The 22,613-nt window shown below is 40.7% G+C and overlaps 1 protein-coding gene across 1 annotated transcript in view; it reads left to right on the plus strand.

Moving 5' to 3' along the window:
• The window catches only part of HDAC9 (histone deacetylase 9), a 606,615-nt gene that overhangs the window by 555,297 nt on the left and 28,705 nt on the right, over positions 1 to 22,613 (plus strand). Inside the window, exon 24 of the mRNA XM_036759616.1 lies at positions 6,411 to 6,495. Within this exon, the coding sequence (XP_036615511.1) occupies positions 6,411 to 6,495 (85 nt within the window). The remainder of the gene's footprint in view (positions 1 to 6,410; positions 6,496 to 22,613) is intronic.

The following is a 22,613-nucleotide window of genomic DNA, read 5'->3' on the forward strand; positions in this document are numbered from 1 at the left end:
GAAACAGAGACAGAGAGATTTCTGCATTTTCTTTGGTTGAGGGGGGTAAGATATTTGGCCTGTTCTATGTAGCTAATCCTTTGTTTTTTAAAAAAGATTATGAAATTTTGGCTCTGGAATACAGGTTACCCAAGATTGTTTCCTGCCCTGTATACTCTCAAAATTGCAAGAATCATTTTTTGGCTATAAACCCTACAATCAGATGGTACCATCTACTGAGAAGTTTCTATGCATCAGAAGGAATGTTACTGAGCATCAGATGGAAATAGGCAATGGAAAGACTAAATGTTCGACACTTGCTATGACTTCTTGGACAAGCTGCTGAAGCTTCTGTGCCTTTTCCCTACATATGACCTAACAAATAATGAATAGATAGGACGTTGTCTTTGTGTGAGTTGTGGAAGTGTCATGGGAGAGCTGAGTCTATGTTCCATTTTTTTTTTCTGCCAAAGGCTGAGTGGAAAAAGTATTGTTTTGTACTCTTTGTAGATGTTTCAAAACTTTGATTTCCCTGGCATTCACACCCTTGGGTGGTGAGTGTTTTTATCCAGCATGGTATTCAATTGAGCAGTTCCCAGAGCTAAGTTCAATGAAAAGCAATGGAGGCTGCTACTGGAATCTAATTAGAATTAGGAGAGATCTCTTAAAAGCTTTACTTCTATGACAGATAGTAGCTGGTACAATATATGTGGATGCCAATGAAGATAGCATCTGAAGACAGAATCCAGTTTCAGGTGTGTCCTAGATAACTAAGTTACATTTCCTTGTGTGTGTTCAAATTATAACTTCAGGAAATTTGAGGACTAGCTTATTCCTGGTTTTTTCTCTTACTTGTCTCCTCAGCTTCCTTCACTCTTTCACCTTCCTCCTCTACCCTCAAAACATGGTTGTCCCCTAAGTTTCCACCCTCAGCCTTTCTTTCTTCTCTCTGTAACCTCACTCTTGAACATCCCTCTTCCTCTGTGACCCCCTTCTCCCAAGGATAATTTCCTCCTGAAACCCCATTTTGAGGAAGGACCCAGGCCAGATATCCTTCATTCATCTCCTAGCTGGCAATGCAAAAAAGTGAAAAATCTCCATCCTCAAGGAGCTTCTAATATAATGGAGGAGCCTACATGTACATAAATAGATACATACATTTTCCATACAGAGGGAGTGAAAGGGAAAGAAGAGGAAGGAGAGTATTCCAGGCAGCCAATAAAAATGCATAGAGATGGCAGATGGAATGTCAATTCTTGAAGAAGGGAGGAACATAGTAGGAGAAGACTGGAAAGATAGAGAGGGGCCAGGCTGTGAAGAAGTTTTAATGCCAACAAAAGAGTTAATTTTTTATCCTAGGGTTACTAGGAAACTCCTGAAGCTTATTGTCTGGGGGGTGGGGTGAATGTGGCAAGGTCAACCCTACACTTAAGTCCAATCATGATGTTAGCTGTGTGGAGGATGTATGTAGTGGGGGGGAGACTTCAGACAGAGAGAGCAAACAGAAAGCATATGTATAGCTGGATAAAAGGCATAGTTCAGGTTTCTACACAAAGATAAAGGAAGCTGTTGTTGACTTTCCTCAACCTACATTTCTACCAAAAATATATATAAATTTACTGAGTGTCATAAGAGAACTGTAATACCCTCAAAATTTGGTATTTGCCTACAAAGACTCTACCAATCGACTATATCTTTAAATGCTGGCAGTTGGTTTTAAACAACAAAGACTAGCAAGGAAGTTCTGACATTTTGTAGGGTCCTCAAATTCACTTTTGGCCATTGGAATAACTCATTTGTTTTGGAGGTTCTTCTGCAGAAGAGAAGACAGGGAGGTGATAATCACAGTTGTTTTTCCTATTTGAAGAGCTGCCCTGTAGAAGGGGTATTTGACTCTTCTCCCCTCCAACCCAGAACTAACATCCAGGAATATTCCAGGTGGAAGTGACAAAGGCAGCTTTTGATTTGGTAGGAGGGAAATTTTCCTATTGCAGAAGTGCCAAAATGGAAAAGTCAACTGCAGGAGAGGATGTGTGAATGCCAACCTCCCCCCTCAGCTCTTCCAGTGAAGGTTGAGGGACCAATTTATTGAGAATATTGGGAAAAAGATTTCATGTTCAGAGAAGATTGAACTAAATGCCCCCTAAAAGCTTTTCCTACCGCTAAGAATGTAGTTTCCTTCAAGACACAGCTGAGTTTCTACATTGTATAGGATGCTCCCAGTTACTAGTACCTCCACCTAAAAAATCTTGCATCAATATTGTATATAATTACATATACATATATGTCTTCTCCTTTTGGCCAGAGGGTGAGCTTCTTGAGAACAGGAGCTGTTTAAATTTTTATTTGTATCTCAGGTGCCTAGCATACAACTTGGCACATAATAAATCCATAATAGTGCTTCTAGTTGACTGTTGATTAATTTCTGCCTCTGAAATTCTATGATTTGGAAAATTTTAAGTGCCTTAAATCAATCCTTTTAAAAGGTCACATCAACAAAGTGTTAAAATGATAATCCCATCCTTTTGGAAATTTTAGACTCAAGGATCAAAGAATTTGGGAGAAGAATTTATGGCAGTGTGCTTCCTTAGAAAGAACACTGGTTTAAAAGTCTGAGGTCCTGGGTTTGAATCACAGCTGCACCATGTGCTTTTGTTTCCCTTTCTGGGCCTCAGTTGCCTTATCTTTCAAATGGGTGGATTAGACTAAAATTATTGCTGAAGACTCTAAGTCAATGAACCGAGGATTTTAATACCAACTAGTGGTATCCCACTAAATGGAAAATTCCTATGCCAAAAAGAGACTTTGAGAGATCATGAGGTTACAAGCACTTCATATCCCTCCATTCATGGATGCTATTTCATCATCTCAACAATCCTTCTGAGTATTTGATAATCTCCTTGAAGGGTTGACACATTCATATGTCTTTATGTAGCTGTCAGAAAATTCATTTCAAAGTGAGAATTGTGAGTGCTCTGTTGAGATCTAATCTATTCAGGCCCAGAGCATGCCAAGAACTATGTAAAGTGGGGGTGCTGCTGATGGGCTTGGTGCTATGCCTGTCAGGTGTCGAGTGATTTCTCTCTACACTGCGGGATTTGGGGCCAGATGCTCTCCGGGGACACTCCTTGGTTTTGGAGCCAATGTCCAAAGGCATGAGTCATCCGACAGAAATGAGCTTTTCCAGAAAAAGAGGGCCTGATTCCAAGGAAGCCCCCAAGTACTTGGCTTCAATAAGCCAATGGACTTGTGATTTTTACAGTGATTTTATTATAATATTGCTCATAAGTTATATAGAGTTAACTATTTTGTCAAGACTTTATTGGTGGACAAATACATCTGCTTGGCTCTTGTGAAAGATAGGGCAAGAAGAACCTCACTGATGCTGCTGCAGGAAATTTGCTGGAAGCCATTGTGGGGAATGGACTTTAGAAATAATAGGAGCTGGACATGAGTTTTGGGTTGGGAAAGGATCTGTAAAAATGATCTGATGCGTCTTGTAACTCTCAGGCAATTATCAGCACAGTCAGATTGGTGGGAAGTTAATACTTCCTGTGTCTCCTATGACTGGATGTAGCATTATTATTATTATTATTACTGCAATATTATTATTATTAATGCAGAAGTCCTCCAGTTTGTTGAAGTGCTCTAATTTATTACTTAATGACTTCAGCCAACTCCAATCGCCCATAAGAACCAATGTCTCTGCAGCATCCAAACAGCTAAAAGGCATCACCTTCACGGAATTTCAGTTTTTTTCTTATTCACTGGTGCATCACAAGTGGCTTTTAGTTTCAGATTTGTTTGTTAGTTAGTTATTAAACCACTAATGATGACCAACACTCATCAATGGTCAAAAATCCATCTTTCATGAAAATGTTTTTAGTTTCATGACTATCAAGGATGGAATCAGCTTCTTGGCAAAGGCCAGCTCCTTTTCATTGGAGATCTTCAAGTCGAATCTCAATGATGACTTGTTGGGATAGGTATAATGGGCTATCTCTTCAGGTACAGAATGGTTGGATAAAATGGCCTTTGGACCATTCCAGGTAAAATTCTATTAAATCTATCTACTATTCAGAATGTAATTCAGTCCAATAAGATGGACCAAGTCCTGTGCTAGGGCTGGCGATAAGAACACAACAAACAATACCTCCCCTCAAGGAACTTAATAAATGAATAAATAAAAGATAAATAAACACAAAAGAAATTGGGGCAAAAATCATTAAAATGATTGAATTGAATTAGATTGATTAGCAGCATGAGGTGGTGAAAAGAGTGGTGGACTTGAGTGAGAAGATGTGGGTTCACAGTCCTGCTCCAATATCTGCTGGCTATACAATGAGGGAAAGGTTCTCCATCACTCTGAGCCACAAGTTCCTCATCTGTAGAATGGTGGTAGTAATATTTGAAATACTAAGAACTTCACAAAGGTCTTGTGCAGAAAACATTTGGAGAATCTTAGACCCCCAAATATATAAATACCTCAAGGATCTTGGATTTCTTTACTGGGAAACCCTACCTACAAATGCAGATCTCCACCCATCCCTAACAGAATAAAGGAGAGAGTAATATATTTAGAGCAAAAAAGGGCCTTTGAGGTCCTAGTTCAACCTCTTCACTTTGCAAGTTAGGAAACAGATCCAGAGAGGTAGTGACTTGGCCGAGGTCACATGGATAGGAAGTAGAAGAAACAACCAATCCAGGTTCTCATATCATTCTTAGGAAGTTGCCTGACACTCAGAGAATTTTGGTGTCTTGCCCATATTCATGCACTCCAGTGTCAGAGGCGTGATTTGAACATAAGTGTTCTTCACTCTAAGTCCAATGCTCTACCTCTTCATCACTGCTTTCTCTCTTGTATAGAACATAAATTACTCAAAGTGCTTCACACAGACACACACACACAGACACAGATACAGACACAGACACACACAGACACACACACACACACACACACACCAAAACAAAAATCAGAGAAAATAAACATAATAGAATATACCATACAATACAGAGTGAAGGAGTCCTTCCATTTGGGAGTGAGGTAACTCAATTCACCCAAAAGAGAAAGTTGCAGATCTCACTGAAAGGGAAATTCTCCAATTTCTCTCGTGTAGCCAACTGGAGACAGGAACATAATCAATGTCACCTTGTTCCTAGTACCTTTCTCCTTCCGGAGCCCTGAAGACAGGTTGCATTCGCCATTTTATTTTTTGATGCTGGAAGTTAGAAGAGCCCATGATCTCACTTTTCTCTTGCTTTGACTGGTTCTGGCCTGCCCTCATTCAGGCTCAGGTCATTGATCTCCACCAATGAGGAAGGAGTCTCTTGCAATTAATTGGCCCTTTGAGCCAAGAGTTACATTCCTCCTCAGGACAAAACTCTTTTCAGTCCCTTTAAAAAGATCAGCTGGGGCAAGTTTGAGACCAGTAACTACACAGTATAAACTATTATTATTGATGAGTTATAATAATTAAAAATATGGAGGAAGTCAAATAGAGTTCTCACACATTTACTCTGGTTTTGTCCTATTGCTTTCCCTACACTTTCATTTGGTATTAGTGAATGAATAAAGGAATGAATAAGTGAGAAATACTTATTAAGAGCTGAATATGTGCAGAAGTGGGATACAGATACAAAGAAGCAAGACAATCCCTGCCCACAAAGATCTGATTTTCCAATAAGGAAAGACAACATATACAGAGAAGAATTAGATAGGGAAGAGCCTTTTAGACAGAGAAGTGAAAGAGATGGTGATTGGAGGCCTAGGAAAATTATCCTATCTTTCCCAAGGATGGTGGTGTTGGTTTGAATGCTATTTTTAGAGCCAGATGTAAAAAGGAGGTTGGGGATAAAGGTATAGAAGACTATGGAGAGAGCCTGAGAATAGCATAATGGGTCTGGGTCCAGATTATGTGTGTCAAATGCCCTGCACAAGCAGCCATGTTTTACAGCTTTCCACTCTGTAGTGTCTGCATGTTTAAGCAAGATGTTTAGACCCTTGGAAAGTAAAGATAACAGAACACACACCCCAGTTCATCCAGGATGTCACTGAAGGTTTGTGTTTCGAGTGCCCAGCTGTGTATACAGATGCAATGAAATTCTGTCTGTGAGGAACGTACAGAAATGACACGAATAACTAACATTTTAAAAAATGAATAATACACAGACATGCACCTGCTCCCGAGACTCCATAGATTAGCCCTGCAGCCAATATATAAGCCCCTTGGAATTCAATTACATGGCTACAAATGGGGAGATAAAACAGGGGCTTCATTTTTAGAACCAATACTAGTAAAACATAAACTCGTTCCCAGTGGAGTTTTTCCTGAGGATTCTCCTACTTCTCCTGGCTCTCTCTCTCTCCATGAGCTTTGTGGTATATTACTAATATTGTTTTGCTCATATATTTTTCCTTTCTCTTCTTGCAGCTGGATCCTGTCCCAGAAGACATTCTGCACCAAACCCCAAATAGAAATGCCATTGCTTCTCTACAAAAGACCATGGAAATTCAAAGTATGTCTTCAGAGTTCATTGGTGGTTTTAAGTCCCTCCCTGTCCCCCCAGTAATACCAGGTACAGCTATTTAAACTCACACAGAGAACTAGAGCCCAGAGATTAGGGTGGGCCGCCACTGTGATTTTTGCAGGCTGTTTTATATTTGTAGCTAATTGATTCCCAGGTTCTTTGCTTGGCAATCTCTTATTTGATGCCATTGCCAGCCCCATCCCTCAAATATTACATTTAGGATCTTCTTTTTCCTCATATTCCAAATCCTTCCATTTTCCACTCCTACCACTGAAGCATTTTGTTACATGGAAGAATGAGGGGAGAATGGGAATGCTCTATCTTTTAAGTGGCCTGACCATTATGAAGAGTAAATCATTTATCTTCTCACATTACTCAATACCAGCCATCATTTATCATGCATTCATAACTTACAGACTCCAATGGAACTCTGATATCATCAATGTGGGCATTGCCTCCAATAATTCAGACTGTGACCTATTGGTATATACCCTTCCTGGGTGACTCTTGGCCTTGTCTTCCCACAAGGATCGAAGAGATAACCTATGTGAGCACTTTGCAAAACTTAAGGCACTATATGAATGCCAGCTGTTGTTAATAATAATTGATAGTTGTTATTAGCTACTATTAATGATAAGTATTTTAAAACGATTAATACTCAAAAAGGATTAACATGTAAAGCAATTTGCCAACCTTAAGGCATTTTATTTGTATGTATATACACACATGAGTATATCTGTGTGCTAGGCATTGTTCAAAATCATTAATAATTATTAGTAGTTATTAATGATTGATAATTCTAACAAAAGGATGAACATGTGAAGCAATTTGCAAACCTTGGATTATTATATAAATGTTAGCTATTATCCTTGCGACCCTGAAGACTAGATGCTATTATTATCCACATTTTCAAGATGAAAGGAAACTCAGAGGCAGAGGTAACTTGATCAGGATCCGACAGCTAGGAAGTGTTGGAGGACAGATTTGAACTCATGTCTTCCTGACTCCAAATCCAGCATTCTATTCAGTCCCCCACCTAGGTGACTTTGTAAATAGCTTATTGTTTTATTCATAATTTTATTATCATTTATTGATGTTTACTGATTTTAAATTATTCTTAAACTTACCATACAAATGAACCAAATCAATTGTGCAGGACCAAAACCATTCAACAATTTGCTATCGTTAGTTAGCCCAATATGCCAGGGAGGAGAAGTTTGGGATCACCTTTTTTGTCTAATACCCATCTCTTTTATGTTGTTGTTGTCCTGTCTCCAAAAATAATGCAACTTTGATGTTGAAAAAAAGTTAGCAAGCTCAAAACCCATGATGTTGGAGTTCTAGGTCTTAACCTACATAAAGAAATGAGTAGATAGTATCTGTCACGTGGGAAGTTCCAGGAAGGCAGGACTTCGGTGGATTGAAATTTTTTATATCCTCAAATGCCATCCCAGCGATCTGCACACAGTACAATCTTAATGGATTAAATTTAATTAGTGACACAATAGTATTGAGAATCTGGCTCTCCCACCTCCCTTCCTAGTCTGATGGGCTTTTCATCTCTTCACAAACTCAGCTCTCCGAGGAGCCTCTGCCATATTATCATTGTGGACACATTCTGAGGGAATAACAACTTGGCTGGGCTAATGATGAAGGTGAGGTTGCCAAAACAACAAACATATCTACCCACCATCCAACCAAGTGTTATGGATCTGGGAGTCACTCCTGTCTAGAAGCTGTGCTTCATATCAGATGTAGATCCAGCATGAGTCTCTTCCTCCCATCCCATCTCCCCATCCCGTCTCTGACCTAACCAAAGGCAGCTAAATAGGGTCAGTGGGTAGAGCACCAGAGTCAGGAAGACCTAAGTTCAAATCCAACCTCAGACACTTACTAGCTGTGGGACCTGGTGCAAGTCATTTAACCTCTTCCTCAGTTTCTCCCACTATAAAATAGGAATAAAAACAATGCTTATTTCTCAGAGTTATTGTGAGGCTCAAGTGAGATAGTAAGTGGTGAGGGTTTAGCACAGTGCCTGGCACACACTAAGAGCTATATAAATGTTAGCTATTATTATTAGTCACACTACCCACTGTACCTGACTTCTCGAGTCTGTTCTTACGACCAGAGACATGAGGTGGAAGGGAGCTTGAACATCATTTCATTCAGTATCATTATTTCAAAGATGAGAAAATGGGCTGAGAGAAGGGCAGTGACCTGAGCAGATCCCATGAGGAACAAGCTGAAACGAGACCAGAAACTGGGATTCCAGTCTAGGAATCTTTGTGCTGTGCTGTCATGCTCTCTTTTTACATCCTTGTATTTCAAGCCAAGGTGGATCAAACCAATCAGAAAGCATTCACTGAGTACCACATGTATACCCAACAATGGTCTAGGTGCTGGCAATACAAAGACAAAAGTCCAATACTACCTGTCCTCAAGGAGCTTGCGTTCTTTTGGGGGGAGACAATATGTATGTCAATAACTAAACACCAAATATATTCAAAGAAATATTTTGGGTGGCGGGGAGGGTACCAGAAATTGGAGGAATCAGAAAGAGCCTTCTGTATGTTGTTTCAAAGTCAAAGAGTGTGATCTGACCTTCAAAATGAGTTCATAATATCATCAGTCTAGAATTGGAAAGAACCTTAGAAGCCAAATAGTGCAAAGGCCCCATTTCATAGATGAGGAAATGAAGACCCAGGGACTTTCCCAAGAGCACACTCGTAACTGAGGGGGGTGGGAGGGGCGGTTAAAGTCAGGTCCTCTTATTCCAAAACCAGTTTTCTTTCCATGGAACTATATGATCTTGCAATTAAGGTGTGTAGGATTTATGATTTGTTGTTAATTGTTTAAAATCTTAGACCAAGTCAAAATGCCTTGGCTCTGCCTACTGAAGTTATACTTTGTTTACCAGCAGAGGTTTCCTTTCACTATGAGTCCTCCACCCCCACACACACATATCCCCCCCATCCTATGCCTCCTTTAAGTCTGGGGAGGTGTTCCGGTTTTAGCTCTCCACCCGATCTCCAGCTGGGTTCTGAAGGGTTCTTTTGTACTATCTGAAAACTATGAGAATATGCTGAGGTGGGCCCCAAAGCATGTGGGAACCATTCAATGGGGTTCCCAGAGAGCTGAGTCCCCAGGCACACAGTGAGGTGCTGACAGGCTGTATGTGAGTTTTGGTTGGAGGGGGGAGCCCCCCCCAGCTGAGGGCGTGCAGGTGCCTGAGTCCCTCATTAGCATTGGCCCCTTGCCTGGCAGCTGCCTGTGCTCATGGGCCGTGTGGCAGCATCACCCCTTTCCTTCTGACCCTTTTCTATTTCTGAGCTTAGCCAAGGTAAAGAGATCATACAAGGAAATGAAGAGGAATGGTTATCAACTTAGCCTATTTTTTAGAAGCCTGCAGGTAGCGATGTTCAGGAATTCCTAAAGCGCAAAGAGGAGAAGTAAAGAGTGACCATAGAACTGTATTTTCCCTGTATTTGCTACTTCCTTAGTGGCTTCTTAGCTTGTCTAAAGGGACCCTATTTCTGGTCAGTCAATAAGGCTCCAGGATCTGACCTAGGTCAAGCCAGACAGTAAGGAAAATTGGGAAAAATTCAGGTTCTAGCTTCTTCCCAAAATTCATGGGGTATATAATTTCCAATTTAATAAGTAGGAATTACTTTGGGGAGCAGCTTTTTTCTATCAAGCTGGGAGATAGTAATTCACAAAACATGTGATAGCTATTCATATTTTGTCCATAATCAGGCAGCTATGCACCTGGGAGCCTTACCAGACTGGGACACCTGATTGCTTATTAATGCTTGATAGGAAATGGAAAATGGCGAACTCTTACTGTCTACCTCAGAAGGTTCTTGAAAGGCTCAAATTCGATAATATGCATAAAGTGCTATGTAACATTGAAGAACCAAAGTAATGGGTTCTCCCATTATTCTTACAATGCAAGCAAGCCCAGAACTCCATCAGAATCCTTGTTTCAACCCCCTTCAGATAGATGCATATTCATACAGCCAAATCATTCTGCCTTTTTGACCCAGAGATGTTTCCTTGAATATTTTTACATTCTACCAATCTTCAATGTAGATGTGAGCTTGCTGAGCTGATTTCATAGACTCATATAAAATGAGGGAAGGTGTGAAGAAGTGAGGGAGGAAGGAAGAAAGGAAGGAAAGAAGGAAGGGAGGGAAGGAGGAGGAAAGGGAGGGAGGGAGTGAAGAAGGAAGGGAGGAAGGAGGGATGGAAGGAAAGAAGGGAAGGAAAGAAAAGGAAGGAAGGGAGGAAGGAAGGAAGGAAGAGAGGGAAGGAGGAAGGGAGGGAAGGAGGAAGAAAGGGAGGGAGGGAGTGAAGAAGGAAGGGAGGAAGGAGGGGAGGAAGGAAGGAGGGAGGGAAGGAAGGAAGTTAGAGAGGGAGGGAAGGAGGAAGGGAGGGAGGGAGGAAGGAAGGGAGGGAGGGAGGGAGGAAGGGGGGAGGAAGAAAGGGAGGGAGGAAGTGAATAAGGGAGGGAAGAAGGAAAGAAGGAAGGAAGGGAGGGAGGGAGGGAGGGAGGGAGGAAATGAACACTTATTCATCACCAACTATGTGTTAGCTCTGTGATAAGTGATCGGCAGATATCCCATTTGATCCTCACAACAACCCCGGAAGAAGGCACTATTATCACTCCCAATTTATACTTGGCCAAATGGAGGCCATTGAAATCTCCAGATTCTCTCCCACCCAACTACAAACACTGCATATACAGATGACCTCTACCCGTCAGCAGCTCTTGTTGCCCTTTTGCCTCTGGCCCACTGCCTGTTATTGATTCCCGTTCTCTCACTCTGTACTGCCATGAATACTCCTCTAGAAAGGCTGTGTGGCACAGTGGACAAAGTCATGAAACTGGAGTCAGGAAGATATGAGTTTGAATCTTGCCTCTTTGTCTTTCTTGCTATGTGATCATATCCAAGTAATTCCATCTGTCTCAGCCTCAGTTTCATCATCTACAAAATTTTGAGACCAATGCTTGTAGGGTCGATGTGAGGAGCAGATAAAATAATGTAAGTGAAATACTTAGCTAAACTTAAAATAATGACTTTCTTGCTACACAGCTAGCTAGCACAGTGGATAAAGCATTGGGCTTAGACTCAAGAAGACATAAGTTCAAATCTGACCTCAGAGACTTGTCTGATGTGTAGGGTGAGTCACTGAATCCCTGTTTCAGCCCTCGCTCCCTCAAATCAAAGTCAATTGCAAGCCATGCCATCACCTTCCTGATGCCATGGCCCTCTTCAAGAATGAAGGATAAACCACACACATAATAACCTGGCTTTCTTGAGATCCATTTCCCTTTGTATCTTTGCATTGACTGTCATTCATCCCTGAAATACCCTCCAATTTTATCTCCACTTCACAGTATTCCAATTTCCTTCAAAGCTCCACTCAAGTACCATCTTCTACATGAGTCCCTCCCTGATTCCTCCATCTTTTAGCATTCCTCCTTCCAAATTACCTTGTATTGATTTTATATATATATATATATATATATATATATATATATATATATATATATATATATATATATATATATCCTGTTTATACTTATTTCACTTTAATGGGTGTGAGTATAACAGTGGAGGGTAGAGTTGGATATCTGCTACTTTATACTTTCTGGTATTCTATGCTTTCTGGCACCCAAAGGTCAGCCCTTTGTCTATGTTTGTTGTTCTGGGAGCCATTAGGGTCCATACCCAACTTCTCTTGGCCTTACCACATTTCACCTGTCATCCTGCCCCATGATGGATTTGGCAAGTCTATATCATCCCAGTCTCACTCTTAGGTTCAAAAGAGTTCATCTAAAAGAAGGCAATGTTCCTTCCCTGTACTTGCTCACAACCCTTCCTTAGGAATGCATTTTTATTGATTTTCTTGCGTGGGGTTAGGCTTTCCTTGATTAGAGTTCTAGAGGGAAACACTTCATACCAGATACTCTTGGGATGGAGAGAATCTCCAGACACACCAGGTCTCCAAGGCAGATTTCCATTTTGGTATTTATTTAAGGGCCAAGGTCTGACCACACAATCAAGAGCTTCTTGTTTTCAAACACATGGGTAATTAAAAGCTCCAAGATCCTCATTCCAAAACCTATGTATGTATGAGGAGTTAGGGCTCCTGGTATAGAACAAAGAACTGCAGAGGCTAATGATGGGTATAAAACTTTCCTCTACTTTACTTAAGTGAAGGTTTGTCTCTGCAGGGGCTGTGGATTCAGACTTTCGGCCTAAAATTGAAGAAGCTGAGACAAAGAGAAGCTCACACCTGATAATACATTCACCAAGACAAGAATGCTCCCTATTTCCCAGGGATTGATTTTTAAAAACAAATTTACCCTGGGCAGCAAAATAGCTTCACTGTCCCACCTTGGGATCCCAATGGAAACCACTGTCCTCCTCTGTATGTAGGCATTAAGAACCAGCTACAGAGGATAAAGACCCACCAATTTATTTGGAACTTCTGATTAATCCATATTCCTAACCAAAGCACTGATTATACTATGGTTGTTTTTAGCACTCTAGAAGAACTGGAGATCAGGGGCTAGAGAATGCTGGGGTTAGAGAATGAGGCTTAGAGTAGAGAGTTATCATTTTAAATTCTGATAAACTCCTTCTAGATTCTGGCCCAAGGCATTTGTGAGGCAGCATAAGAGAACCAATTTTTTTTTTCTACTTTGTCGCCAAAGGATGCTAGTCTAAATCTCAGTTCTATCAATTACTGCCTGTGTGACTTTGTCCAAGTCCCTTGACAACTATAGGCCCCGGAATCCTTATTTGTAAAATGAAGGAGTTAAACTAGATGACCTCTAAGGCCCCTTGTAGTTCTAGATGCTTGACCCTAGGGTCCTATGAGGGTTGGATTTGATAAGAGGATCTGGGATTGAATCCTGAGTCTTCCACTAGTTTACTGTGAGATCTCAGGTGAGTCTATGTACTAATTCGGGAAAGATATTCAATTTCAGTGGTTTCTTGCTTCACCCATAGTTAGCCAGAAGATTAAAAATTAAATGGAAGACCCACTTCCCACAAGCATTTTGGTTGACTATTAAATCCAACCTACTAATTTATATCTTAATCACCTTAATGCCTCAATATGTGGTGTTAAGTTGACTAATAGGCCTCACCCAGCAATATGTGCAGGATTTATTTGCTACCTCAGTAGGTTTTCATTTCTTTCCATTTCTCCAATAATTCCCATTAGAAGGTGAACTCCTTGAGGACAGTGCTGTTTTTTCTATCTTCTTTGTACCACCAGCACTTAATCCAGCAGCTGGTGCACAGAAAGTTCTTCAGAAATGATTCTTAAAGATTAATTGATTTTGTTCCCTAGTTGACCCATCCAGATAGAAACAGGAACCGAATAATACCCACCCCTCTTCATCCCAGCAACTAGTGGGCTCAAGATGGACCAGCACCTTCTACTTCCACCACAGGGAGTTACCAAACTTTTCTTTCCCCAACCCAACCTTCATTATCCCATTGTACAGTTCCCACCAGGACACAAGACACCCACTGTCATCTGAATGCTGACCCCCGTATACCTGCCTCTGTAGGAAGAATCCCAGAGCCCCATCCCACTCTAACCCTTGGACCCATTACTCACTTGGTAGGAGAACATCTGGCCTGCTGTTATTGCCTGAGGTCATTGACCTTACCATTTGCCTTTCTACTTTTCCTATTTAAATACAACCTTCTATCTTCATCTGCTGTGGACTGAACATGCACTCAAGCCCTCCACCATGCTTTATCTCCCCAATTAGAAGGAGATCACTTTGAGAGCACAGGATGTATCTTTACTGTCTGTATCTCCAGTGGCTAGCACAGTGCTTGGCACATAGTAAGAACTTAATACATGTTTTTCCCCTTCCGTTACATAATTCATTTCTTTCCATTTTATATAGATATATGTATTTGTGTTTGTGCGTGTGTGTGTGTGTGTGTGTGTGTGTGTGTGTGTGTGTGTAGGTGGGTAATAGGTAGGTATGTTGTCTCTCCCTACTAGAATATATATTCCTTGAGGGCAAGGACTGTTTTTGGTTTTTACTTGAAACTTCAACATTCAACACAAAGTCTGGAACATGATAAGGGCTTAAGAAATCCCTATCATTCACTCACATTCTAATAACTAACATTTAATTAGTGCTTTCAAGTTTTCAAAGTCTTCTTTGTATATTGACTGTCTTTGTAAAACTTGTAAACTTGACTGCCTAGTGCCTTCCTTCTGCTGACTATCTGGGATTTATCCTCTGTATCTCTTTTTATTTATAGCTGTTTGCATTTTATTTCTCCCATTAAACAGTAAGTTCCTTGAGGGAAGAGACCATCTTTTGCCTTCCTCTGGATCCCCAGGGTTTAGCACACCTAGTTGGTGCCTTAAAAATACTAGTTGACCAAATCACTGACACATTCTATAGGTATTAATATAAATGAGATGATGAGAATTAATATATAGAAAACATGTTTGCTCTATAAATGGGAACACTCATTCTTATCCTTAGAAAAGGAGCTGGGTTTAAGATTCAGAAGACTGGGGTTAAAATACCAGCTCTGGAACCTGCTCCCCCATGTGATGACCAAGCCTTTGGCCTCTCTTGATCTCAGTTTCTTTGTCTACAAAGTGAGAGGGCTGGCCTCCAGGTCTCTTGTAGCTCTGAATCAGTGATGTATTTTACATATAGGAAACCTAAGGCTCGGAAAGGTCGATTAAATTACCCATGATCCCACAACTAGTCAGCTCCAAAGGCATTTGGAGGTATTTAATATCAACTCCAGGAAAATGTGCTTCCTCTTCAAAGAAAGAGTGAGAGGAGCAAAGACGGATCAGGAGACAGAAAAATTGAGAGCGAGTGGAATAGAGAAAAGAGGAAGGGAAAGGCAGAAAGGGAGGGAGGAAAGGTGGGGAACGAGAAAAGGAGTTTGTATCCATCTCAGTGTGGAGGCATAGAGTTGGGCAAGGCTCCTGGGATGATTTATGCAGTCCATGCTGCATGCCTGCTTGGGGAAACAACCCTTTCAACTCTGCATGTATTCCCATAAGGTAAGAATATTGGACAGTTTTCCCCAAGCAGAAATGTATACAAATTCCTTTCTGCTTAGAAACAATCTGGATTTTCTCCTTGTCGCATGTAAATGTTCCCTGCTTGGGTAGGGGGAGGGAGAGATTGAGAAATAGAAGCTGAGGTTCTTGTAAAGATGAGAGCTGCCATTCATCCTCAAAGCCCAATCTACAGCCAGACATGACTAGATCTGGGGACTGGGAGACCAACTGCTTACTCCTCAGCAGAGTCGAGCACGGCCCATAGCAGGACCAACCAACCCTCTCCCAAAGGAGACAGACTAGCAACGAAACCAGGACATTCTTTTTTTCTTGGCAAAGCAGACTCAGTTACTCATTCGAGGCAATTTCCAAGTCTATAGATAAAATAATGATTAGGGACTCACCATTCATACACACACAGAATTAGAGCAGACCCTGCATGTCTTTCAGGAGTGAGAAATAAGGACTGGGCCGTTTTTGGTCTTGCCTATGTTTCCCCACAGTACATAATACCATTCCCTGTCTGTATATTAGAGGCAATATGCTAGAGTAGAATATGGATCCTAACCCTGCCTCTGCTACTTACCAGCTATGAAACCTTGCATTATATTAATAGTAAACAAATGAATGGCATTGAATAAGAGGCATCATTTTCTACTTTGTTGCTGCACCCTAAAGACCATAGGACATTTCTATGTAACTCTAACTTGCAGATGAAGCTTCCCATAGGTCTCATCTCCCCTGTTAAGGGATGTTCCCAGAGATCAAAGACTAGTTAAGGATGCAATTTGCCACTGCAGGGCTTAAAACATTGCATAGTAAGCACAGAAGAAGGAGGACAATGAGGAGAATAGGAGGAGGAAGAAAAAGAGGAAGGAGGAGAAGGAGGAGGATGAAAAGGAGGAAGAGGAAGAAGAAGAAGAAGAAGAAGAAGAAGAAGAAGAAGAAGAAGAAGAAGAAGAAGATGATGATTATGATGATGATGATGATGATGATGATGATGATGATAAAAGGAGGAGACAGAGGAGTGGTAGCAAGGCATAATGGATAGAGAGGTGAGATGGCTTTGGAATGAGAAAGACCTGGGTTTAAGTCCACCTCTGACATGTTCTGGCGGTGTGACCCAGAACAAGTCACTTAACCTCTCAATGCCCCCAACAAATCTTGGAGATTATAGCTTTCAGATGAATTGGCAATCTGAACTGACAGAAGAAGTTCCCAGAGTGGAATTTTACAATCCCACTGAAAGCACAGATCCATAAAAGTATTCTCATTGACATTATTCCTATTATTTTGAAATCATATTAATGGTATTCAGGTAGAAATAGTCTTGGGACAAGTCATTATCGTGCTACTCTTCTTTCACATGTAATATTCAGTGGATCAGTGGGCAGCAATTACAATGCTTTCCTTTTGTAGTTGAATAAAAGCGTTGGGATGTGGGCTCATTCTTTGCAGGTGGCTCCCTGAAAGCATCTTTGCCACAACTCTGGTAGCAAGCAGGAAGAAAAGGAAAATGCTGTTCATTCTGTTCCCACATGGTTTTGGTTTTTTTGCCTACACATAGATATTTTGAGAGTTTTTCATTCCATGTGTATCAGAGGCTATGAGTTTGTGCATGTAATATCTATCAAAAATATTATTCTTACGTTTTTAGGAGGTTATTGTTAGGTTTGAGCAACTATAGGCAACAATTTTACCTGTGAAAATGCCAGCATTGTAATATGCATTATTTCTTGAATAACTGAAGATACTTTGGGTTTTAGGTTTTACAGTTTTTTTTTTCCATTTATAGAAGAGAGTGGGCTTCTTTTGGTGTACAATTCTGGCCATTTGATTTTACCTTTTAAAATAATTATTTTGTTCTGTGTTTTACAACCTATAGAGATATATGTCACAATTTCAATCATTTCCTTGCAAAACTTTTGGGCTCTTTAAAGATGATTTTTATGTAATTTCTGGTAGCAATGACCTGGTCTTCTGTCCTCTCTGTTTCTGAAAAGAAATCTACATGACTCAGCCATGTCTATGTTATGTCTATGTTGATATATTGTTGGATGAGCTCATGTGATGCCCCCAATACAGTGTCAGCCATGCCTAAGTGTAAATGTAAAAATGTAGAACGATAAATCAAAAGCGTGCTGGGAAAGAGTGAAGTCCACAGCATCCCCCTTGTCCTTAGCATATAGCACTGTGCCTTTATATAGTAAATGCTTAATAAATTCTTGTTCCCATTCCACTCCCTATCTCCTTTTTCTATCAATGATCCAGATAAGTAAGAACTATTCCACTATATGTCAATGGTGGTTAAATATATGTATATGAGAAAAGAACTGAATATGAAAAATGTAATGTACAGGGTACCAGGGATAAAGATAGAGTATAATTGGGGGGGCAGTAATGATGGGATTCTTAAGATAGCTTTTGGACAAGTCATTGTAAGTTCCTTGAGGGCAATGACTGTCTTTTGGCTCTTTTTTATCTCCAGGGCTTAGCACAATACCTGGCACATAGTAGGCACTTGTTAAATGTTGATTGATTGATTGAGGAGCATGATAGGGCAGGAGGTTAATATTTTATTTCATGGATAGGACTCATTGAGAACCTCAAAATTCAACCATAATTCATTTCTCATGTGGGCTGAGGGGGTAAGTTGCATCCCAACAAACAAGAGCTTCTTAGCCATCTGTTTCTACATAGTAAATCCCACTTCACATGACCCATAAATTATGGGGTTAGAGCTGGATACATATTGCAGCCTTCCTTGATCCCAGAAGTACTGGAATGTCCTTATTCCAAATGTATTTGTCCTTAATACCTAGGGACTAGAGGGTCTAAATTCATTATCCATATCAAAATATCTGCCTTGTTCATGGAGCATGCACCAGAACCCATGTCAAATTCCAAGTTTTGTGTCATTTCCTAGCTATGGATTGCACGCATTTGAGAGGGAGCCACCCTTTGAGTGATTCATCTTCATTGACCCACATGCTTACTAAGTGTTCATTATACATTGGACCCCAAAGTTCCCTATCATTCAGAGACTTGTAGCCAGGCCAGAGTTCAAAGCATGAATTGACTTTTTGACTGTGGGTTGGATAGAGCCCATGACTCATTCCTCCTCTGGAACAATTGTGTTTGGGATACATAACATTACCTTTCAATTCAATAACCATTTATTAGGTACCTACTATGTACCATGTCCTCTTCCTGGGTGCCAGGAATGCAAAATAATCCCTGCTTTAAAAATTCCTGTGCTCTATTAGAGAGCTATAGCACACATATAGATTAATATATGTGAAGTCCTTTTTTTCTACTTGACTGGACTTATTACTTAATCATGTCAGGCCTAACATTGACAGAAGTGCTGCTGGGCCACCAGAGTGGTCAGGATGCTGACTGCGACCTCTTCCATACCCAGGCATTGGGTTTGGACCAGATTTAGCCCAAGGGGAGCTTGCCTTGTCTCCTACTCTTTACCTTTTTAAGATTCCCATCCCATTGCTCTGAAGAGAAATTTTCTAAGAAAACTCCTAGGAATATTGTCACCAAATTCCAGAGTTCCCAGGTCAAGGAGAAAACATTGCAAGCAGCCTGAAAGAAACAATTTGAGTAGTTAAGGGATAGAAGGGCTTGGAATATGATATTCTGGAGGTCAATGGAGTTAGTATTAAAACCAAGGATCACCTATCCAGCAAAACTGAGTATAATGCTCCAAGGCAAAATATGGATTTTCTTTTTCTTAAATTATTATTTATTTATTTAATGTTTTTAATTTTCAGCATTAATTTCCACAAGAGTTGAATTACGAATGTTCTCCCCATTTCTACCCTCCCCCCCCACTCCAAAATGGCATATATTCTGATTGCCCCATTCCCCAGTCAGCCCTCCCTTCTGTCACCCCACCCTTCTCCCATCCCCTTTTCCCTTCCTTTCTTGTAGGGCAAGACAGATTTCTATGCCTCATTGCCTGTATATCTTATTTCCTAGTTGCCTGTAAAAACTTGTTTTTTGAACATCTGCTTTTAAAACTTTGAGTTCCAAATTCTCTCCCCTCTTCCCTCCCCAACCACCCTCCCTAAGAAGACAGGCAATTCAACATAGGCCACATGTGTATCATTATGCAAAACCCTTCCACAATGCTCATGTTGTGAAAGACTAACTATGTTTTGCTCCTTCCTATCCTATCCCACTTTATTCAATTTTATCCTTTGACTCTGTCCCTTTTTGAAAGTGCTTGTTTTTGATTACCTCCTCCCCTTATCTGCCCTCCCTTCTATCATCCCTCCTTTTTTATCTCCTTCCTCCTTCTTTCCTGTAAGGTAAGATACCCAATTGAGTGTGTATGATATTTCCTCCTCAGGTCAAATCCAATGAGAGCAAGATTCACTCATTCCTCCTCACCTGCCCCTTCTTCCCTTCCAACGAACTGCTTTTTCTTGACACTTTTATGCAAGATAATTTACCCCATTCTATCTCTCCCTTTCTCCCTCTCTCAATTTTTTCTCTCTCATCTCTCATTTTGATTTTAATTTTTTTGATATCATCCCTTCATATTCAACTCACCCTGTATATTGCCTTCAGCTTCCCTAATACTGAGGTCTCATGAATTATACACATCATCTTTCCATGTAGGAATGTAAAAAAAAAAACAGTTCAATTTTACTAAGTCCCTTGTGATTTCTCTTTCTTGTTTACCTTTTCATGCTTCTCTTGATTCTGGTGTTTGAAAGTCAAATTTTCTATTCAGCTCTGGTCTTTTCACTGACAAAGCCTGAATGTCCTCTATTTTGTCAAAATTCCATATTTCACCTTGGAGCATGATACTCAGTTTTGCTGGATAGGTGATTCTTGGTTTTAATACTAGCTCCATTGAGCTCCAGAATATCATATTCCAAGCCCTTCTATCCCTTAACGTAGAAGCTGCTAGATCTTGTGTTATGCAGATTGTGTTTCCACAATACTCAAATTCTTCCTTTCTGGCTGCTTGAAGTATTTCCTCCTTGATCTGGGAGCGCTGGAATTTGGCGACAATATTCCTAGGAGTTTTCTTTTTGGGATCTTTTTCAGGAGGCGATCGTTGGATTCTTTCAATTTCTATTTTACCCTGTGGTCCCGGAATGTCAGGGCAGTTTTCCTTTATAATTTCTTGAAAGATGATATCTAGGCTCTTTTTTTGATTGTGGCTTTCAGATAGTCCAATAATTTTTAAATTATCTCTCCTGGATCTGTTCTCCTGGTCAGTGGTTTTTCCAGTGAGATATTTCACATTGTCTTCCATTTTTTCATTCCTTTAGTTCTCTTTTATACTATCTTGATTTCTCATAAAGTCACTAGCTTCCACTTGCTCCAATCTAATTTTTAAGGTAGTATTTTCTTCAGTGGTCTTTTGGACCTCCTTTTCCATTTGGGTAGTTCTGCCTTTCAAGGCATTCTTCTCCTCATTGGCTTTTTGGAGCCCTTTTGACATTTGAGTTAATCCATTTTTTAAGATGTTATTTTCTTCAGTATTTTAGGGTCTCCTTTAGCAAGTCATTGACTTGTTTTTCATGGTTTTCTTGCATCCCTCTCATTTCTCTTCCCAGTGTTTCCTCTACTTCTCTTACTTGCTTTTCCAAATCCTTTTCCAGCTCTTCCATGGCCTGAGACCAGTTCATGTTTTTCTTGGAGGCTTTTGATGTAGGCTCATTGACTTCATTGACTTCTTCTGGCTATATGTTTTGGTCTTCTTTGTCACCAAAGAAAGATTCCAAAGTTTGAGTCTGAATCTGAGAGCATTTTTGCTGCCTGTTCATGTTCGCAGTCAACTACTGGACCCTTGAGTTTTTCACTGGGGTATGACTGCCTGTAGAGTAGAGAGTACTTTGTCCCAAGCTTGAGGGGCTGAGCTGTTGTTTTCAGAGCTATTTCTACACAGCAAGCTCGGCCACACCAGTGCTCCTCCGCCACCAAGAACCGCCAACCTGGACGGGCGACTCAGATCTAATCAGACTCTGCTCTCCTGTTCTGATATGCCACTTAATTCCTCCCACCAGGTGGGCCTGGGGCTAGAGGCAACTGAAGCTGTAGCTCTGTAAGCATCCTCAGAGCTGCAGCATTTCCACCACCCCCGGGGCAGTATCTGACTGCCAACTTCTTTCACTCAGTCCCTGAAGTTTTTTCCCACTAACCTTCTGTTTTCTTTGGTGTTTGTGGGTTGAGAAGTCTGATAACTGCCACAGGTCACTGATTCAAGGTGCTATGGTCTGTTCTGCCTGGCTCCTGGTCTGGTTGGTCCAGGTGCAGCCCATACTGGGCTCTGTTCTGCTCCGCTCCCAGCATGGTGTGATAGACCTTACCCAGTGACCATCCAGGCTGTCCTGGGCTGGAGCCCTGCTTCCCTCTGCTATTTCGTGGGTTCTGCGGTTCTAGAATTTGTTCAGAGCCTATTTTATAGATGTTTGGAATTTCCTGGGGAAAAGCTTTAGGCAAGTCCCGGCTTTTCAGCTGCCATCTTGGCTCTACCCCCCCCCCAAATATGGATTTTCAATAAAATAGAGGACTTTCAAGCTTTTTCAGTGAAAAGACCTTAGCTGAATAGAAAATTTGACTTTCAAATACCAGAATCAAGAGAAGCACGAAAAGTTAAACGAGAAAGAGAAATCATAAGGGACTTACTAAAGTTGAACTGTTTTGTTTACATTCCTACATGGAAAGATGATGTGTGTAATTCATGAGACCTTTCTCAGTATTAAGGTAGTTGAAAGGAATATACGTATATATAGACAGAGGGCACAGGGTGAGCTGAATATGAAGGGATGATATCTAAAAAAATAATTAAATTAAGGAGTGAGAGAGGAATATATTGAGAGAGGGAGAAAGGGAGAGATAGAATGGGGTAAATTATCTCACATAAAAGTGGCAAGAAAAAGCAATTCATTGGAAGGGAAGAGAGGGTTGGCAAGGGGGAATGAGTAAATCTTGCTTTCATCAGAATCGACTTGAGGAGGAAATAACATACACACTCAATTGGGTATCTTACCCCACAGTAAAGT

The sequence above is a fragment of the Trichosurus vulpecula genome, chromosome 5 (assembly GCF_011100635.1).
Source record: "Trichosurus vulpecula isolate mTriVul1 chromosome 5, mTriVul1.pri, whole genome shotgun sequence".
Classification (NCBI taxonomy): domain Eukaryota; kingdom Metazoa; phylum Chordata; class Mammalia; order Diprotodontia; family Phalangeridae; genus Trichosurus; species Trichosurus vulpecula.